Source organism: Channa argus, chromosome 14 (genome assembly GCF_033026475.1).
Source record: "Channa argus isolate prfri chromosome 14, Channa argus male v1.0, whole genome shotgun sequence".
NCBI lineage: Eukaryota > Metazoa > Chordata > Actinopteri > Anabantiformes > Channidae > Channa > Channa argus.
The window spans coordinates 6,181,258-6,201,843 of NC_090210.1; the positions used below are offsets into that span (position 1 = coordinate 6,181,258).

Below are 20,586 nucleotides of genomic sequence, written 5' to 3' on the forward strand. Positions count from 1 at the left end.
CTACACAAATATGTGTTCTCATTCTGTCGTATAAATACAACAGGGATGGTCTTATTTATCTAAATAAATATTGGACTGGTATTATGTTTATGAGATTTAGATCTTATAATAGGCTGCAGTGTGTGTCCATTAGGCTCCCTAACTGAAGATCAGAGCTTTAATCCTCTACATCATGTATAGGGTTATTGGTTTAACCTGTTGCTTGTCTGATGCTAATTATTCCTTTGGAGAAGTCAGCTCAGACCTATTATGTAACTCATTGAGTACAGATCACTGTCAACCTTTACTGTTTGGTGGCTGAAGTTGGTCTGTTTGGTATTTCATAAGTTTGAATGTCAAAAAATACCACTATACTTTTCCCTTATAAAAAGGTACTTTATATTTGAAGGTGATGACCTGCCAAACATACATTTAACCCACAAAACAGTAAAAAATACTAAATACAGTAACAAAGAAAGTGTATTGTAGACTACATTAGATCTATAGCTGATAATTGCTAAATTTGTCAGTGTAAACACCTTGTAAACTGATGACCTGTTGTCCTGTGGCTGTTCACAACTCTGATGGCTTCTGAAATAAAAACAAGCTTGCTTCTAGTTGTTTGACACATAGGTCCTCTTATTTAGTCCTCTTGTTCTCAAATGCTCAAGTTAAACATGCATAATGTTTTATAAAGCTCCAATTAAAATGTCCAAACCACAACCACACTGGGAAACATTTAAAATCTAAACTTTTGGCATTTTTAGTAAAAAAAAAAAAGAAACAATTATTTTTGATTGATAAAATGCCAGATTGGAGGGAATAATGGCCATCTTAACTTAGGCCTGAGGCCATCTTGGTTTACTTTAGTGACAGTCCAAGACACAAATATATTCAACTTTCAAACACACAAGAGAAAAGTAACAGAAACCATTTCCAACTTGGAGCAGTGAAACTACAGAATATGTGGCATTTTTTTTAAATTATAAAAAAAAATTCTGATTTGTCATTATTGTATACTGTATAAACACATTAATTACTAATGATTTCCATTTTGCTATAATATAATATAGCTGTGTCTAGCACACACGGGAGCTCACAGGCTGTCGTGACTGTTTTGTTTTAATTTTTCAGACAGTAATTGTGTATTGTGATGTTTCCAGACAAATTTGTGTGTCCTTAGTATTTCTAAGTCACTATATGTATGGATCTTAGTTCTGACCTGTCTCCTGTCCTCAGTGTGGTCTGGATGCAGCTCTGGCGGTCTGGCCTCATAAAGACTGAATAAGTCCAGCCCGCTCTGAGCCCAGAGGTTAATCCAGCCCCTAATGAATGCTTTCAACAGCTGCTTCTCCTTATACAGTACTTGGAGTCTGAGCGGCCGCCTCAGCGACAGAAAAACCTAGAAAGACAGGGATCAAAAGAGAAGACCTCTGAAATACACCCCCTGATGCAACAGTGCATGTCAAATAGAGCTGCACACTACTCCTTCTTCAGTCACAGAAAGAAGGAAACAAGACGCAGTACTGCAACATGTGAGAGACCCTGTTTTGTTCTACAAGAACTGTCTACATGCATACTGCTACTGCCTTCCTTTTTTCTTGTCTCTCTGCTGACACAATTTCAGCTCTAAACACTGCCAAGAACTGTGGCCCGTCAGAATTGGTCCTCCGAGTCTTGTTTGGCCTAGTTTGGACGTATGAGCGATGAGCGTTTTCATTCTGATGATGCTCAAATGTAACAACTTCCTTATCACCTGGAAGTTGTGCTGAAACTTTAGGGAGATATATTTCCACACTGCATTCACGTGGCTGTGCTAAAACGTGCACAGTAAGCAAACTTTATGTATTTAGTACGTTTAAAACAGTGGTCAATTACAGAGGGAGGAGAGGGGAAAATAGGGTTACAGACAAGCACAGTTATCTGCACAACCTCTAATTTATGTGATTTTTAAACTGTGGATTGATAATACTCAAGCTAAAACAGTGGGAGAGTGCATTTGGCCAAGTGGAGTTTGATGAGTAAGACAGTTCTAATGTCTTCATACTTTTGTACTTCTGTGTCTCCGTATAAACCTTTAACACCGTGCAGTGCAAAAGACCAACAAATTAGCCTCAGATTTTAAGAACAGGTTCTAACTATTAATGTATTTTCGTATCAAAATTTAGAGCATGAATAACATCAGTTTTTTAAGTCTCCACGGCCTAACATGACTACTGGTAACTGGCCATTTCTCTGACCCTCAATACTCACGCAAAATTGTGGTTAAATATTCAACATTTAGTTACATATGAAACTAGAAAATTATGTCTGACTCAAATTTAGAATTTAATTTAGTTGTATTAGTCCTTGACTTGTCGAACAAAATGTTTAATGTTTAGTGACGTTGAAAAAAGAAGATGAATCAGTTCATGTACAGAAGTCAGTATGATCACTGACAGTATCAGTCAGGTCACTGTCAGTGGTGACTGTGGTGCAGGAAGGTAGAGCGGTTGTCCACCAATCCCGCACTTATTGATTTGATACCCGGCTTGTCCTTGAGCAAGAGCAGTAAACCCTAACTTAGTTGCTCCTGGTGAGTGTTGGCCAGCTGCATAGCAGCTCCCCCATGAGTAGTGTATGTGTGTGTGATTGTGAGTGTGAATGGAAGCAGTGTAAAGCACTTTGAGTGCCAATAGGTAAAAAAGTGCTATAAAAGTGCAGACCATTTACATCACTAATATAACCAGTGTCATCAAGTTGTCTTTCAGCTCCCTCAGGAGATGCCAGTAGATTGTTTAAATTGTATTTTGTTTCTGCTCATCAGGATGTCTAGAAACAGGGAAGGCCAAGAGAGTAGTCTTGACATATACAGTACATGGATTATATTCTGTTTTGCTTCTTAAACTAGAGAGGCAAAAAGGTGGTGTTGGCTTGAATTTAAACATGGCCTGTTCCTCAAGAGCAGGCATTCTGGCTTTTATCACCTATCAGTAATTCAGTGAGTGTTATGGCTTTGGGCTCTGTGTTTTAAAAGTCTGGAAAAATATACAGTTTGGAAAAACTAAATGTTGGATGGTGGTGATGGGACAGTTGACATGTTAAAGCAGACATGATTAATGGTGCTTTACAGAGCATCATAGCATCTTTCAGCTCATTGTTTTATTTTAATATCTCCACTCTAGCCTGTGCTAGCATTGTGTGCAGTTGGAGCAGGCAGCTCTTCTCAGGGGAAAAAAAGGTTTTAAAAAATGACACTATTCAGGTGTGCTCTTTACCAAATGGCAGAGAGGGTGAGTTAGAAACTAGCTGATGAGCACAGAGGAGCATATAGCAGTGAGTTGGTGAAGACCAAAAACAGAGCTACCATGTAGCCATGTAGTAGCATCATATAAAGAAAGCTTTAACCCAGCAGAGATGAATACTGCAGTGATATTGTGTGGGCTGGGCTGTGATCCCAGAGGTCTCTGGGTAGTAGTCTTCTCCATGCCTGGACTTCCTGTGGCAGCTACTTCCTGTCTGTTTCCTCTTTGATGACCAACACAAAGGAGAAGAACGTTTTTACTTGACAAGGCAGATATTCATAAACTCTGGGAAAGTGTTGACCGTGTAATCATGCTGTTGTAGCCTGCTCTTTGGTTCTTTGTAATGTGCACACAAATTCATTCCCATTGTTCTTTAAAGATCATGTGCTTTTTAACCAGCCGTTTTTTATAATTACCTGACATAAACCTTTATTATCACATTTGCACTTTCAGTGGCTAAATGCTTTAGTTATAACTTCATTAATCAACTTTATAGACATTCTGACATAAAGTGGATCAATTTAATGCTTGTGATGTGACTTGGCTTGTTACAAAGTAGATGAAGTAGTTTAACATCTGCCTGTTGCTTTAAATATCTCTTTTCATCAATCAGTGCAGGGGCATGGGGGGCTGCACTTACCACAGCTACTGGAAAACTACCGAGGTATTACCACAAGCTTAATATTTATTTCTATAATGAGCTTTAAATACCGAGTTGTTTTAGTGGAACATCTTTCTTCTGTTGATATTTTAGGAGGTTAAACGGACAGATTCCTTTATTGTCCTTTGTTTCCTTCAGTGTGGTTCAGAGGCAGTCAGAGAGGAAATGACCCCACACACCAGGAATACACACTCATGCTGCAGCACACAGCATTATAAGAGTGTGTTACAACACACACACACATTCCTTTACTAGAATTATATCTGACTAAAGCAATAAACAGGGAGCAGACTCATAGCTACATTATGTATATCGTACAATGACAGAAGGGCGACCAGTATAGTTCAGCTCTGAGTCACAACATTTGGGGTGTGTGTTTTTTCTGTCTAGTTATTTTTACTAGCTGAGGCAACAGGATTTGAAGACATTCAATACACTACAACCAACAAGCAATGTTTTATTTAGTCCCTCTGTATGTTTATTTGCCAACGGTAAATCAACAGTGATGCAGCTGGGTGACAGGAGGCCTCTCACTAAATTCAGAAGATGCATATTAGTGCTAAACCATTTCCACTCTCCTATTCTCTCTCTTCTTTTGGATTTAGATGCAGTACCAGAAGAGCTGGCCGAGCCTTTCTATAGGGACCAGTACAACCAGGAGCACCTGAAGCCACCGGTGGCCTGTCTGCTTCAGTCTGCAGAGCTTTACTGCCGGGCGGGGAGCCTTATCCTCCGCAGTGATGCTGTCAAACCTTTACTTGGACACAATGCTGTCATCCAGGCTCTGGCCCAGAAAGGCTTATACGTCACCGACCAGGACCGACTGGTCACCGAGAGAGACCTGACCAGGACACCCATACACATGGTGAGTGGAAATACCCGTAACAGTACATGGTTGTATGCATTTTTGTAACACTTTTAGGTATCTTAATTTTATGTGGCTTTTACACTTCAGCCAGATTTATGTTTTTGCATATGTGAAACTGTTTGATTGTAAGCCCCTTTTTTCCTCATGCAACTTTTTGTGACACTTTATTGCATATGTTTTTAGTATTAACCACAGAGATATGATGTGTGAAGTGATGTGACTTGATTTAAATCCTTATCTGTTCACTTGACACATGATTAAATATATAGTCTTGTATGAACTGTTGGTCAGGCAGATTATGTATGGTTCGATTATGTGTGTACACACATGTGTGTACATACATTTATAATGATGCAAAACAGAGAAAAGCAGAAAATCCCAATAGTGAAGAATCTGGAACCAGCAGATATTTATCAGGTTTGCATGATAAATATGTATCCAATAAAACAAGTATCAGGACAAATAGAACAGTTATATGTTACTGTGTGCTGTGTCTTCTACACATGGGGAATACATGTGTGTTATGATGGTTTGTGTTTGTGTCAGCATGTGTGTGTGTGTATTGCTCCGTGTCTCCTACTGTCAGATCATCCCCAAGATTTGTCCAGCTGAGAGAAAAATAACCACTAATGATAGGTTTCCAATAGCAACCCATTATTCACCATTTGGTCTTTGTGTCATTAGACAGCACAGGCCAAACATATCTCAGCTCGCACCACAAGAGATGTTCCAGTTAAACTGTATGTTATCAGTACTGCATCTAGAGTTAGGTAGTAGAACATAGGCTTTAGCTTCAAGTCATCATCATTACCCATACATCTCTCAATCTGTGTGACATATGAATATAGCAAAAATACGTTAATCATAAGTTCCATGAGCTTTAAGTGATGCATTTACTTTTTTTTTTATCTGACCAACAGTTCGAAACCCAGAGAAATTCAACTTACAGTTATAGAAACCTGAGGCAAGCATCAAATCCTCAGACTTGAAAGGCTGAAATAAGCTAATTTGGTGCTTAAACCTGTTGACTAAACAATTAATTGTTCCAGCACTGAAGCATAGAACTGTCGCCTCTTAGTGAGAAGAGCTCCAAATATACATTCATGGTGTTTCAATTGATGGAAGCAGGATGAGTCTGTGGCAGACACACTGCTAAGCACATGCATGGCTGGAGAGCCGGCACGTTTGCTGACGCCAAAAGGTGTCTGCATTGCAGTGCACCCTTCCTTTTCCCTCCTCTCTCCTTCTCATGCTCTCCCTGTCGCTCCATCTATCTACTGTTTCTTTCATTAAGTCTCCTTTTTTATCTCTCTTATCCACCTATTTCTTTGTCTCCCACTTCATTGGCCTTTCTCGCTCCCCACCTCACTGTCATCCAAACTTCTTATCGCGGTGGATTAAATGAGACCAGGACATTGCTCTGTCCTGAATATTTAATTGAGGCTTAGGCATATTTCAGAAGGCTCACCAGTGCCCACACGTCGTCTTTCAGGTTGTAGCTGTGTTTTACTTGGCTTCAGCTTGTGCTCTCTCATTTAACTGCTTCTGAGCATAATTCAAAGTCACTGGTCAAGGACATTTTTTATTTACAGTTGATTGTGTTCACTACATCACCGACTGATCGAGGATGTCAAGAAGGTGAAACTGATGAATGGACATTTAGTTGGATGATCCCAAGTCCTCGTAAAAGTGCATATATAGTCAGAGAATGTGCATCTGTAAGTGTGTATACAGAACCAGGTGATTTAGTGAACGTGTTAAGAAGACAAATGGAGCCTGTATCCCATCAATGCTCACATTGACCTTCATTTGTGTAACACAGAGACAATCTTTCCATCATGTTTGTGACTCTTTGATTCTCTGAAATTATTACATTGGATCTGTAAAATAAGACTGTGTGTGTGTGTGTGTGTGTGTGTGTGTGTGTGTGTGTGTTTTGTGGACTCAGCAAGATAATTTCACTCAAGCTAAAGTCGAGGCTTTTCATTTTAGGTTATGGTGAAACTGCATAGAAAATGATTACCTCATGGTTTTCCAAATACTGTGCGACTGAATAGTAACCCGTTTCAGTGAGGAGGAGGAGGAGGAGGAGGAGTGTAGCTGCCTGATGGGAATGAAAGACATGGAGGAAAGAGAAAGAAAGGGCATGGTTCTGCTGTTATAGTGGGTGGGAAGGCGTGTGTGTGCCAGCGAATGAGTGCATAGACACACTGTAAATATGGCCATATGGAACAAGGGGAGAGGAGCAGAAAAGGGAGAAAAGGAGCAGAGTGCATGGAAAGCAGAGTAAGCGGGAGGAGAGGAGGGAGAAAGGCAGAAGGAAGGCGTGATGTGCACTACTGCAGCACTGTGGAGGGTGGGGTCTTACGCAAAGTGAGTCAAAGCACGTCTGGTGCGCAAATGAGAGCCGCCCCACCACCTCCAAATACCCCCTGTCTCACACACATGTCAGACCTCCAGCTGTGTGTCCTTTTCTAGCTTTACTTTCCTGCTTCCCTTTCACCTTTTCTCTGTCTCACACATGCTTTGGTCTGCCCTCGAAGTGTTAAAACACTATGACAAGAAAGTAGCTGAGGAGAGCGAGACAGAGCAGTAATTAAATCTGTAGAAGGGTGTGTACCATCATCTAAAAGCTTTTGAGCCACATAACACTGACAGGTTTGAAGGATTTAATGGCTGTGTTTTAGAAAGAGAGAGCTAATTTTTTTGTTTTTGTATAGTTGCACCATAACTGTTAGTACACACTAACATCTTAAAATGTCTGAGAGTGTATGCGCATACTTGTGATATTTGCACTACTTTGATTATCTGTTTGTTCAGCTGTATGGTGCTTTTCTATAGATGCCTTTGAACAAGGGCATGAACACATGCACACACACACACATGCTCATGGATCTATGCAACAGTACTGAGAACAACCAATGATAGTATGCATGAGTGTCCACAGCTTTTTACTGCTCTTAATGACCAGTGTCTGCTGCTGCCTTATAAGGTGTCTGTCACTATGAGATTACTTCTTTGCACACACTCACACACTTTAAAGGTCTTTGTCAAGGGATGACAGACAGCACATTGCTTTTAAATCTATACTATAGTGTCAACAATATTTTTTCCCCCTGCGGATATGTTAACAATCTGTAGTGGCTCCACATAATTTCTTTCTGTGGCCTTCTCTACACACATATATGTGCAATTTACTTGTGAATATGTATTTTACTCAGTCAGGGACTGTTATTAAGTGTGAATACATTTGGAGATTTGGGGAAAACTTCACTGTTAGATGAGAAAACCAGGGCCACAAATGAGTGTGTTTTCATTACACAGAGCTAGTTTAGCTTGAAAAGGAAAAAAAAGTTGTGGTTTCACATGGACTTGTTATATATACTACTACTAATATAGCACTATTACTATGAAAGACCTTCCTCTCTTTCCCCACTATCAGAACATTAGGAGTAGCCTGCTTTCAGCAGAAATGAAAGAAAACTACACACTTCTCTAATAGTTTTAGTACAGTCACTTATGAAATCTATAAATCACAGTTTAGTCAAATGATCAGCAAACATTTAATAACTATAAAGCAAAACTAAATTGTGATATTTGTTTGTAAAGTGTGTTTTTCCCACACTAACTGTAAATAAAGTTGCTCATTTACAAAATAAGCCTAATGAAAAATAAATTAACATAGCGATTTGTGATCTAAATATGTGTGGCTTTTCTGCCCTACTGTCTGAACACACACACCTCCACAAGATTCTTAAGTACATGAAAGATTTATGGAAAATTGTTTAGAAAAAACATTCATAACAGGAAAAGCTCAGTGGGTTTTCATGATAATCATGTTTTCTAGCTTCAGTCTAAGCTGCTTGGTCTCTCTCTCTCTCTCTCTCTCTCTCTCTCTCTCTCTCTCTCTTTCTCTCTTCCCCAGTCCATCTGTCTATCTGTCAGTCAGTCCATTTGTCATCCAGACCTCTGGGTACCGTACCTCTGGAAGAGACCTCATGCAATGTCAAATGTCTGGCAATATCCTGAACATACAGGAATCCAAAACAGTGTCTGCAGACTGTCTCACAGAAAGTTTTAGGGTCGTGTATAAAGCAATAACCCAAAAAATCTGGTTACTCATATAACAGGCTTTGTGTTGGATTTTGTATTTGATTATTTACTGTAACAACAACTAAATCAATGGTGACCCTAGTCTCTGAGATTTTTCATTAACCCACTGTCATATTTTAAGTTAAGCATTATATTAAAAAAAAAATTAAAAAAGCATTTCCCCCCAAAAAATTTCCAGGCAAAGCTTAAAAAAGCTACTGTTTTTGCTGAAATAGCTGAAACGTTTACTAAAAAAATTGTAAAAATAATTGAAAAAAGTAGAAATAAAAGAAGAATCGAAGGTTAACTGTTTTGCCTCAAGTAGCTGTAACATGAAATAGTAGCATAGAAATCCTGGAAACTGTAGAAATGTAATACCTGAGTGCAATGTTTAAGTCAAACACCTGAAGAAAACTAGAGACTTACAGTTTTCGAAGGATTTGGCCAAAAACACAGACCGTGCCACCCAACTCCTCCATTAAAAGCCATTGTGAGAGGGTTTCAGAATTTTCTTAGCAGACCCAGATGAAGGCTGTTTGTAATTCGTGAGCGTGACTTTACTTTTTGGAATTTCTTCATATAATCACTATGTTAGTTGAAGCTTTCTGTCACTCACAGTGAAGAAATATGTCAGATATGACCTGTAGTTTTTTTTTATCACTGTTTCTGAGGCAAAGTTTTGAATCTTTTCTGACATGTGTCTGTATATGTAAACAAATGTGTCTCACCCATCTCCCCCCTCTCTCTCTTTCATCTCTATGTTGTAATCATAAAAGCACAAAAAAATAACGAGACAGAAGAATACTTGAGTGATCGGAATGATGAAAAGTAATTCATGCCTTATTTAAACCCTTGTGCCTGCTTCAGACATTTTCATACATTTTTCTCAACTTTTTTTTTCTTGAATTTTCTTTAATACTAATCACAGAATAACACACTTTACTCAGGTCATGAGGATGCGTGTTTAAATGTAACTGTGTTTGATTCTTGTCAAAAAATTCAGTTTGCTGGATTTTCATGTGACACCGGTGTTTCCATGAATATTTTTGTACATGCTGTCTGTTTGAACTGGCAGAGGAGTGTGTGGTGCTGACGCTAAGATCCAGTGCAGCTCTGGATCAGTTGCTCATTTCTTGGGGAAACACTTGGTCACACTGGCTGTTACATGAGGCCCTGCGGTTATGAATAGAAGACTGTGCTTGACAGTACAGGCTCTGGTGGGATGAGGTCTGACTGCTTGTTTGTGACTGCTGGTTTTAATCACCTGAGTCATGAAGCACCTTCCTGGCTTTAGGTGTTATTTCAGTTAGACTTGGACAGGGACACAGACACTGAGTTTGGCAATGAGCAGATGTAAGCACAAACACACAAACTCAGAGTGTTAAGTGTTTGAGTAGACCTGTGGTATGACAGGAAAAGGAAGGGCAGGTTTGTTGGTGTGACCAGCCTGGAATGGGATTAGAAAGGAGAATGTCAATCTTAGTTTTGTGTGTTCGTGGCTTGTAAAAATCCTTAGATGTGAAATGAATGACTCAAAACATGAAGGACATTTGTGCACCATAAATGTGGGTCCAGAGAGATGTGATAGCCCATGATTAGAAATCTCCACTGTCTAAAGATGAACTTCACGAGACTGCTTGGTGTCCACAAAATGATTTGAAGCATGTTGGAATTACTCTACAGCAACAGGCTGGCTACATACTAAACACCAAGCTTAAAAAAATGTTTGTTCGCCACACACAAGATCTTTGCTTACATAGCAAACACTTGCACAGTGCCTTTATTGAGCTCCAGCTGAAGTTAACAAACACAACGGGGGAAGTAAATTCAGTGTGAATCAGGAGCAGAGTGAAAAATAACACACCATCATGAAGGCTTCCATACATTGAATTCAGTAGGATGCAACATACTGTATGATCAGGAATACGTCCCTTCATCTGCTGTCATCCCACTAATGCATATTCATTATTTTACCAAAAAAAAATCACAAGAAGTTTCCCGCAAAAAACTGTAGTGTGGCAACATCTTTTAGAACAGTGAAATTCAAGCTACCTATGTATATTTCCCTAAATTCTGTAAATGACAATTCCACCAGTGCACCAGTAATAACATTCGACTGGAAAAGTATTTCTCAGGTTTTTCTTTTTTTTTTTTTTCAGTCCTATTTCTGCAGCTTCTTGTTGATGCTCACAGGAGACCATGTGCACTGACTTGTAACCCACCACCCTTTAATACTGGGAGTAACAAAGTGATGTGGATACATGCTTTATAGTTTTTTTGAAGTATCCTTTAAATTATTATTGTTATTTGTAGGTGCTGTTTTTAGATGTGTTTTGAAACTGCACAGTTAATAAACCTTTATGCTTCAGATCATTTCAGATGCTTTTAGAAAAAAAATAAAAGATAGTTTTACATCTGTTGAAATGATCTCTTTTTGAAATGCCTGCTCCCCTGTGTGTACAGAGTTCCCATCTGGCACTCATCGATACCCTGATGATGGCGTACACAGTGGAGATGGTGAGTTTGGAAAGAGTTATGTCCTGCATCAACAGATACTCCTCTGTTGAAGCTTCACGCAGTGACGGACATAATCAGGAACTGCCCTATGATACAGAGGATGCAATCACCACCTGGATCAACAAGGTACACACAGACACACACAGAAATGAGAGTGTATACAAAAAACTAAGGGAATGTGCGCTTTCTCCTTTCAAAGGAAAACAACTTTTTTTAAAATTTGACACAGTTCTTTGTTTTACTCCGGATGGAAGACATGAGAGGCGCTATAAAGTGCGTCAGTGCTCTGTTTGTCCACTACTACTTCAAAATCTAGTCTATTGTTTGCAAGCGAACTAGATGAAGAACTGGCACCGAACATATGTACTCATGTCGGACAGATTTCCAAGAGATAACTCACTCACCTTAAAAATATAACCTTCTCTGGTCTGGTGGGATAAACTCAGCCCCTCGAGTCGGTTGTAGCTGAATCTCTGTAATTGCACCTTTTATTTCATAATTTTACCGATCACTATTTACACGATTTACAAACATATGAAAACCCATATGGAGTATTATCTCTTTGTGACTGACAGCCAAGAGACTGACAGCCAAAACCATCAGTGTATCAGTGCTGAGTATTGGGTTACAGTCACATTTATCACAAGTAGTTAATGAGCAAAGATGGTGAAAGTTTTTCTCTTTAATGTGTGGAGCCTTTTGTGCTCATGTTCAAGTTTCTCTCCCCCCCCCCCCACACAAACCAAACTATTCAGTCTCTGTGTCCACCAAATACTGGTGTGAAATGTGACCTTTGCTCTTTACAGGTAAATGAACACCTGAGGGACATCCTTGTAGAAGAGCAGAAGCTGAGAGATGCTGCCTTGCAGGAGTCAAACACAACAACACACAAAGTAAGAAAAATGCAGATGTGCCACTGAATTTCTCAGTAGAGTCTGAAAGAAGAATGTTTAGTGGAACCAATCACCGTGTTGAGAAGCTTCTTGTTGCTTAAGAAATATGATAGTAGCTCAATACCACTTTCTTGTCTGTGCAGTAAATATGAAGCTGCTTCTGAAATGGACAATTAGTTGGTCTTATTTTGTTACTTGTAGTCCACAGGTAACAAAATTGATCTACCAGCACTTTCGAAACACACAAATGAGCACATTTTGTCTTGTTTGCTATATCCCAACAAACAGACAAAACGTAAAAATGAAAAGTTTGTCCAGGCTTTATGCTAAGCTAAGCTAACTGACTTGGCTTAGCACTGCGTCCAGCTGTGGTTTGCCAATAGGTATTTGTACATAACCCCGACTAAAACCAAACATTTTGGGGTCGTATACAAATTGTGAACTATAAAGGTGTGAAGCTGTGTGAGGCTTCCCCCTGCTTCCAGTGTTTGTGCTAAGCTAAGCTAATCACCACCTGGCTTTAGTGGGATAGCCCTACATTTCACACAGATGTGAGAGGTGTATTGACCCTTGGAAAGGAAGTGACCTCTGTCCTTAAAACCAAAATGAAAATAATATAAAACAGAACTTGTATTTCGGCTTTTATTTTGGTCTGATTTTCTTTTTCTCGTGTTTTTATTTTTACTCCTTCCCTATTTGTAATCCCTCTTACTCAGAGGCAAGAGCATGTCTCTACTTCCGTGCAAAAGACCTGCAGACACATGCAATATGTCCACCCAGAGTACAGTACACACTAAATTATAGAAACAGATAAGCTCCGTCTCAGACCAGCTGCAAAAAAATCTTGGCAAGACTGCTATGTGCAGGGTAGAGGAGAGAAAATATGACTCACAGAGACGGGGAGAAAAGGAGAAGACGAGCGAGGAGGGATAATCGAAGAGAAAGGAAGGGAAGAAAGGACACCATAGTGGGAGACATGGAGAGGGACACAGACTTTGCCAGCTGTAGCAAAAGAGAGTGACAGAAGCCCTGTTATCATCCTGCTGGCCTCATAGTTATGTAAGGGCTGGATGACACAATAAGTCAGTCTACTGGGGCAAACACAGCTACTGTCTCTTCCACTCACTTAACCGTGAAGCTACAGCACAGTGCTATATCAGGACACAGCCCTCGCCCTGGGGTTGATGCCCTAAACAGTGGCAAAAGGGTAGAAGTTGGTATCTAATAGGAATGTATTGTATGTATCTCAGTAAAGAACACAAAGGTACACCTGAGACTGATGGGAATGTGTTATGTTCTTTAAGTGCTTAGTCATAAAGCTATGTATTTTCCTGATGATCCAAGGAGTAGATGTAACATTCAGGTTTCAGCTCTCAAAAGTGTAAGTACTTGCCTAAAATAGTACTCCACTACAAGTAATACAAATTCTGTACTCAAGTTAAATCATGGTCTTAACTAAGTAAACAGTGTAATTTAAACTCTATTGAATTCTAGGGCATTTTTTGTTTAGCAAACTTTCAAAATCCAAAATAAAGACAAAAATACAAAAATAAAAAGTGTCTAATTAATGTAGCGGAGTAAAAAGTAGAGTATTTACTTTTGTACTGTAGTGAAATAAGAGTAAGGGTAATATGGAAATACTCTAGTAAATTAAGTAAGCTATTTCAAAATTATACCTGTGGTACATGAGTAAATGTCCTCAGATAATAACAGCCTTTGATGACAAAAAGCATACTTAAATAATTTATTAATAAAATTTTGGCAAGTCATCTAGTAGCTTTACTCTAAACCACAATTGTGAACCTCCTGGTGCCACTAGAGGAAAAGTTAGAGGGATAACCAAAGTCATTACTCTTGTCCTCTTAGCATGTGGAATGTCTGTGTAAACTTCTACAGCAATCTTTCAGTCTAGACCAAAGTGATGGTTCAGCGACCAGATAGACATTGCTATCCATAGAGCCACAGTGAGAGCGTGACTAAAAACACACACTTTTATAGATTAAACTGTTTACATACAGCAGCTTGTAAATTGGTGTCACATGGTTAGTGTGTCCCTGTTTCCTTACATGGAGCAAAATTAAAGTTGCGTAAACCAACGCACAGGAGAGCATTTAGCTGCCGAAGTTTCTTGGCAAATTTCCTGTCACCTATTGTCTGTTTTTGTACTGTGAGAGATCGCTGTCTTTCAGTGATCTCTCTGTAAGCTGATAATACACATGGGGTTTGTGACCTATCCCACACTGACTCACACACACATTCAGCGTTTGTCAAAGGCAACACGTTACAACGATATAGAGAAGGAAACAGTTTTTTTAAAGTTTCCCTCTGAGAAAGTTATTTCAATTCTGAATGTTAAGTGTGGGAGGAATACGCTTTTTCCTCAATCTCACTCAGCTGCTTTCATACCTCATTCTCAGTCACACAGCTCTCTCTCTCTCTGCATTATCAACTTCAACAGCAGTCTTATCATACTGTGGGACACACTCAGAGCAGATTATTTCTCACACACACACACACTTCTGTGTGAACACACATATACTTATGGCTGAGCACAAGACTCCTCTCAGTAAGTCTCATCTATTCTGGGATGGTGTGAAAAATCTTGAAATGTGTGTTAGGATACTGTGTGAATGTTAACATGTTCGACTGAGTGAAAGGTTAGAAAAAATACAATTTTGGGTTAGGAGCTTTTTAGAAACATATTTATGTAAAATAAATTAAAATATTTTTGTAGCTACTTCCCTCGTGCAGATTGGAATTTGCTGTAGACGTACTTTTTATCCATTTTTTGATTGCAACAAAAATCTTTCCAAAGATTTTATAGTTTTAAAGGTTTTCCTAACATCTTTTTAAAATGTCTTCTTGTATGATGATCTGAGGGCTAGGCTTTTAAATAATTATAAGGACAAGAGCTGTTTGCAGCCTATACTTTGCTTTGTAATGTTACATGTTAGCCGTTATCCCTGTAAAATTGCAACCATATGACAGTATATAGATTGCACAGTCAACTATACTGTCCCAGCCCTATAGCTACTCTCTGAGCCCTTTATAGTGTTAATACAGGGTCTGCAACTCTCAGGTGTAATAGCAAAATTATTTATTTCCCCCTGTTGTCAGTTTAACTCCTCCCACTCTCTCCTGTTGTACTATCATCATTCACCCTCAAGTCTACTGGCAAATGGTACTGGACATTACTATGATCTACCTCTATCATATTTTATTTCTAAACATACAAAGATACATCGCTCACATGCTCCCCCCCGAATTCTCATTGCACGTTGCCCAAAGCCCCAGTTTGCATTGGTTAGGCTCTGTCAATACTGACCCAACCCAACCCTTGTCCTCACATATGTTGGAATCAGATTTAAAGACAAAGATGTAATTTTGAGCTTGCATTACTCTCAGGTTAGGGAGCTCTCGCGCAGTCCAGCAGCATGATCATATATTTGATCCTAATGACACAGGCTGTTGTTAATGTAGCCTCCCATTTTCTGGTTATATTTTCTGTGCTGTACTCTAAAAACTGTTTTTCCTCTTTTGCATGACTTTGAAATAAAACGTAGAGTATTGTGTGTTTATACACTGTAACCCAAATAATACAAAGAACAGCATTTTGTTTTTTGGAGCCTTGTGAATTCTGTCAGACAGTGACAGCTGCTGAGCGACTTTTCTCATATCTGTTGTGAAATGCTGATGTGTCTTTACTGCTGTATGTTTATGGGCAAACTGGGAATACTGACATCCTTACATAGAAGTGTCGTCCCTGTAGTTTTTATAGGCTCAGAGATACACAGAAAACCAGCAGGAAGGAAGGATGTGCAAACACAGATTGCTACTGTATGACACTCTAAATCACATCCATTCCCGTTTATAGCACCACAATGGGTGTTTAGAGTGTCGCATTGAATTGTACAGTAGATGTATAATACGGCAACCTATTCATTTGCTAGCATACATTGTGTTTCTTGATCTCTTTCTACAGAACAAAACATAACTCCCAAGCATCTAAAGAGAAACATAGTGTGATAACTGCATCTTTTTTTAAATGTTTAAATTTAAGATGCCTATACTTAGTCATTGTGCATTGTTGTGTCTAATTATTTGCACGACCTGTTTCATCTGCATGACTTTAGTTGGACCTTCCTCCCGCCCTGAGTTCAAAATTCCTCAAATTTTCACTGACACTGTTCTGTGTGCACACATGCATACAGATAAAAGTCTGTCTCCAACAATCAGATTCAAATGTGCGTATCCACCCTAATGACGCATATGTATAGGTAATGGCTGTGCCGTTGCCATGGTTTCAGGCTCGCTACAGGAGGGAGCATGTCCAGCTGAGGAACGCGCCATCACTCCCTCTGGTGGAGAACCTGCTGAAAGACAACACAGATGGCTGTGCCCTTGCCGCCCTGCTGCACTTCTACTGCCCACAGGCCATCAAACTGGAAGGTTGGGGGTCAATCAGTACCACACCCACTCTCACTAACTCTCCACACCCTCTTTTTAATGTTATTATTCCAGAGCGTATACACACAAGATAAAAGTCAGTTCAATTCACTTACAAAGAGAAAAGAAGGACAAGAAGCAAAGCACTATGATTTTTTTGAGAGCACAAAGGACAGTCTTCTTCTCTGACTGCTGCTGTAGCAACCACCATACATTTAAACAGGCTGCTTGAAACAAAAAATCCATTTATTATCCTCTAGCCCTTGTTTTCCAAGTGCTTTATTCTTCACAGTGTAAAGAGTTTTATACAGTAGCTTTATAGTTTTGTGCAGAATTCTCATCCCAGTCATGAACAGCAACACAATAAGCAGATTATGGACCCCATGTCGCCTTACTTCAGTTGCTGTTAATGGTATAAACAGAGGACAAATAACACTTAGGACAGACATGGAGAAGCCAAGCGAGACAATAAGAAACAAAGACGTTTCCTCTTAACTTGCCTGCGCCTTCATTTCTAAAAATGCTCAGGGCTGGGTTGTGATTGGTCATAAGGGGCATGTGATGGAGAACCGTAGTAGATGGCCGCTCTTTCAAAGATAAACAACTCGTGTTACTTACTCGCTGCACTGAATGCAGAGGGAGCTCTTACATATGTGAACCAGATGTGGAAGCAGGTCATATTTCACTTGGATTTACTTTCTGGCAGTGTAATTCACTCTAAACATCATATAGAAGTTCAGTAAAGTCAAGAATGAGATTGTCTCAGCTAAATGAGCTGCTGTAATATTTTCCCTCTTGTCAGACATCCTACACATAGACACGTCAGGAGATAAAAATCCTGATGACTCATCTAGAAAGGAGTTGAAGGCGGTTTGAAAACTTTTTTAATGAATTGTTTCAAGGATTTTCAGTTGTTTAAATTAGCTACTGTACATTGCTCTAACACTAGTATGGAAAAATAGGGTAAATTCTTCTAATCTATTCCTCTGACTGCTTCAAACATAAACTGTGCCTTATCTTTTTCCTTTCTTCCTGTCTGGCCCTTGCTATTACCCTCCCGTTTGTTTGTGTGTGTGTGTGTGTGTGTGTGTGTGTGTGTGTGTTTGTACCCCTCCCGTGGCTGGACAGACATCTGCCTCAAAGAGACCTTGTCTCTGGCTGACAGTCTGTACAACCTCCAGCTAGTGCAGGACTTCTGCAGGAACAACCTCAACCACTGCTGCCACTTCAGCCTGGAGGACATGCTTTATACACATGCATCCATAAAGGTAGGAAAGTATAATTTAAATATTAATATAACTGAATGTGGAAGGTGTAAAAAAAATTTTATACTGTGAATTCTGAAGACAAAGTGAAACGAGGGTGCTGTATTTTGGGAGCAAGGAGGAGCAAGGGAGAGAAAGTACAAACAGGCAAAAATGACTCATGCAGGAAAAGTTAAACATTGAATTTATGTGTTGTGGGCTTAGTGCTGACAGCCGTTGCTTTTGTGTGTATGTATTTGGTTATGTTAGGAACTTAAAGATTACTTGGCTACAGTAAACATTTCTTTAACAGCCTTTGGTTGTTGGTGCTTTTCTAGTATGGACACTGCAGGCCAGATAGCCCCCACCCACCCAACCGCCGCCACTGAGAGAGAAATAATTTTACTCTGGGTGGATTCAACTCGTCTCTGCCTGCCTCTGTTGTTCCTTTCTCTTCCACATCCCAACTGTTTTTTTCGAACCACAAATCTGTTAACATTACACGCAACACAACTGCTGATTCATTCAGTCCTCAGGCAGAGCTCTCCCCCACTTCACACACACATTTGTTGATGATTATTAAAAGGCTTACTGTAAGATTTAAGAGCATCTTTGTGCCATCCTCCTAATAAAAGCAGCAGAGCTGGTGTGGGTAAATAGTATGCAGAGAACGTGGGTAGAAACATTTGGATTCAAGTCACAGTCCAAGCTGACTTGGACTTTCCATTTCCAAACAACACAACTGACAGTTTTCACATTTATTTCCTCTTTGTCTGTATTTCTCTCTTCATTTCTCATTCACTGCTTTGTTTTGGTGTTTGCATGTATTAAATGTATAGTGCTGCAATATATTAAAAAAGGGGTGTAAAATTGGCCATGTAGAGCATCTAAATTCTCTGGCACACTGCCCATTCATAACCCATAATCATTTTATTTATCACATGAAAAGAAAAGTTGTGCACTGAGGGGTTCACTGTGCCCTCTCTAAAATAAATATATAAAATTCTTGCAGAAGTTTATAGAATGCAAAACATTTGAGCTGCTGTTGTTTTTATTTCTTTTTACTGCTGCTATAAAGAAGAGAAGTGTTCAGGGAATTTTTCCTACCAATGAAACATCTGCAAAGGCCTCCAGACCCTTCCTGTTTATAACATTAAAACACTTATGTGGGTCACTCACATCAGTGGTAAGGTACACAAACGCACACACACCTGAGCCTGTTCCTTAGCAACAGTTGGCAGGCTGTGACCTTGTTGATTTGTTAAAAATTATGCTGCATCATATTACAATTGTAGCTCATCCAACATCTTTACAGAGAAACCCTGAGAGAAGGACCAAGAGACAAGTGTTGTGCTAACAACAGTGATTAACAACTGCAATTAACTACAAAGGTGTGTGTGTGTTTGGGGGGTCTTACGGTTTTACAGAGTAACTACCTGGTGTTTATGGCTGAGCTTTTCTGGTGGTTTGAAGTGGTTAAACCCTCGTTTGTGCAACCTCGAGTTTTCAACCCAAACGGTACAGTAAGAGTGCAACATCTGCATGCTGTTTGTATACAATAATTATAATTGTTTGAAAATCATATCAGCATGCTAATTAGTTTTTCCAACTCTAAGTTATTATCCAATTAATAACATCTGCCATATTTTATGTTTTTTTTCTGCAGCCTGTGAGCCCATATCCTGTAGAAATATGGCTCCTGTGTCCAGTCCTGTCAAACAGAGCTATGCAGACAGAGCTGACAGCGAGGAAAATATCCATTCTGAAGGTAAAATCTGTTAGCATGTGAAGAAATGACATTTCCAATAGCTTCTACCTGTGGTATTCTAAATAAATTTAACATTTGCTAAGTAGAGAAAAATATCCTATTGATCATACAAGCCTAGATTTCTCAATTCTGGCATCATCATTCTTGTCAATACACTTCTGGCACTTTTTTGAAAACATGACTTAATCACTTATAATGAGCAGACTTTACTCAAGATGAGACAGTGGAGGAATGTATGTTTTGTTTTGAAAGCAGAGGCCCTCTAGTGGCAGATGTTCAGCCATGCAGTATTGCTCTCCTGTGGCATTTTTACCTTTTACCCATCTGTCACCGCTTATCCTATTTGGGTCGTGGGGTGGCTGGAGCCTATCCCAGCTGTCATCAGGCAAGAGGCGGGGCACACCCTGGAGAGGTCGCCAGTCTATCTCAGGGCCACAGAGAGACATACACAGACAGACAACACTCACACTCACATTCACACCTACAATTTTAGATTCACCAATTAACCTAACATGTATGTCTTTGGACTGTGGGAAGCACGGGAAGAACATGCAAACCCCACACAGAAAGGATTTTTTACCTTTTATTGTACTTAAAAATATATACATGAAGTTTATTCGGGAAAATTTAACCTGGAATTAGTAGGCAGAATGATTTGAAGCATCCAGTAAAATTTACTTTAAAACCATCCTGTGTGTCTAACAGGTGTAATGAAGAGATCTACCTCCATGTCGTATGTGGATGGCTACGTTGGGACATGGCCCAAAGAAAAACGGTTAGTTCATGAAATCTACTTTATTAGCTCTACATTTCTTCACTGAGCTACATGTCTTT

The 20,586-nt window shown here is 39.4% G+C and overlaps 1 protein-coding gene across 8 annotated transcripts in view; it reads left to right on the forward strand.

Moving 5' to 3' along the window:
• The window catches only part of camsap2b (calmodulin regulated spectrin-associated protein family, member 2b), a 31,067-nt gene that overhangs the window by 854 nt on the left and 9,627 nt on the right, over positions 1 to 20,586 (forward strand). For 2 of the 8 annotated variants that reach the window (XM_067474431.1, XM_067474435.1), the window contains exons 2-10: positions 3,877 to 3,927; positions 4,530 to 4,789; positions 11,348 to 11,527; positions 12,208 to 12,294; positions 16,572 to 16,743; positions 17,869 to 18,008; positions 19,412 to 19,502; positions 19,651 to 19,752; positions 20,458 to 20,527. In XM_067474431.1, the coding sequence (XP_067330532.1) occupies positions 3,877 to 3,927; positions 4,530 to 4,789; positions 11,348 to 11,527; positions 12,208 to 12,294; positions 16,572 to 16,743; positions 17,869 to 18,008; positions 19,412 to 19,502; positions 19,651 to 19,752; positions 20,458 to 20,527 (1,153 nt within the window). Of the gene's footprint in view, positions 1 to 1,342; positions 1,515 to 3,876; positions 3,928 to 4,529; positions 4,790 to 11,347; positions 11,528 to 12,207; positions 12,295 to 16,571; positions 16,744 to 17,868; positions 18,009 to 19,411; positions 19,503 to 19,650; positions 19,753 to 20,457; positions 20,528 to 20,586 lie in introns of all 8 variants that reach the window. The other 6 variants (XM_067474436.1, XM_067474438.1, XM_067474434.1 and 3 more) reach the window with 5 other exon arrangements.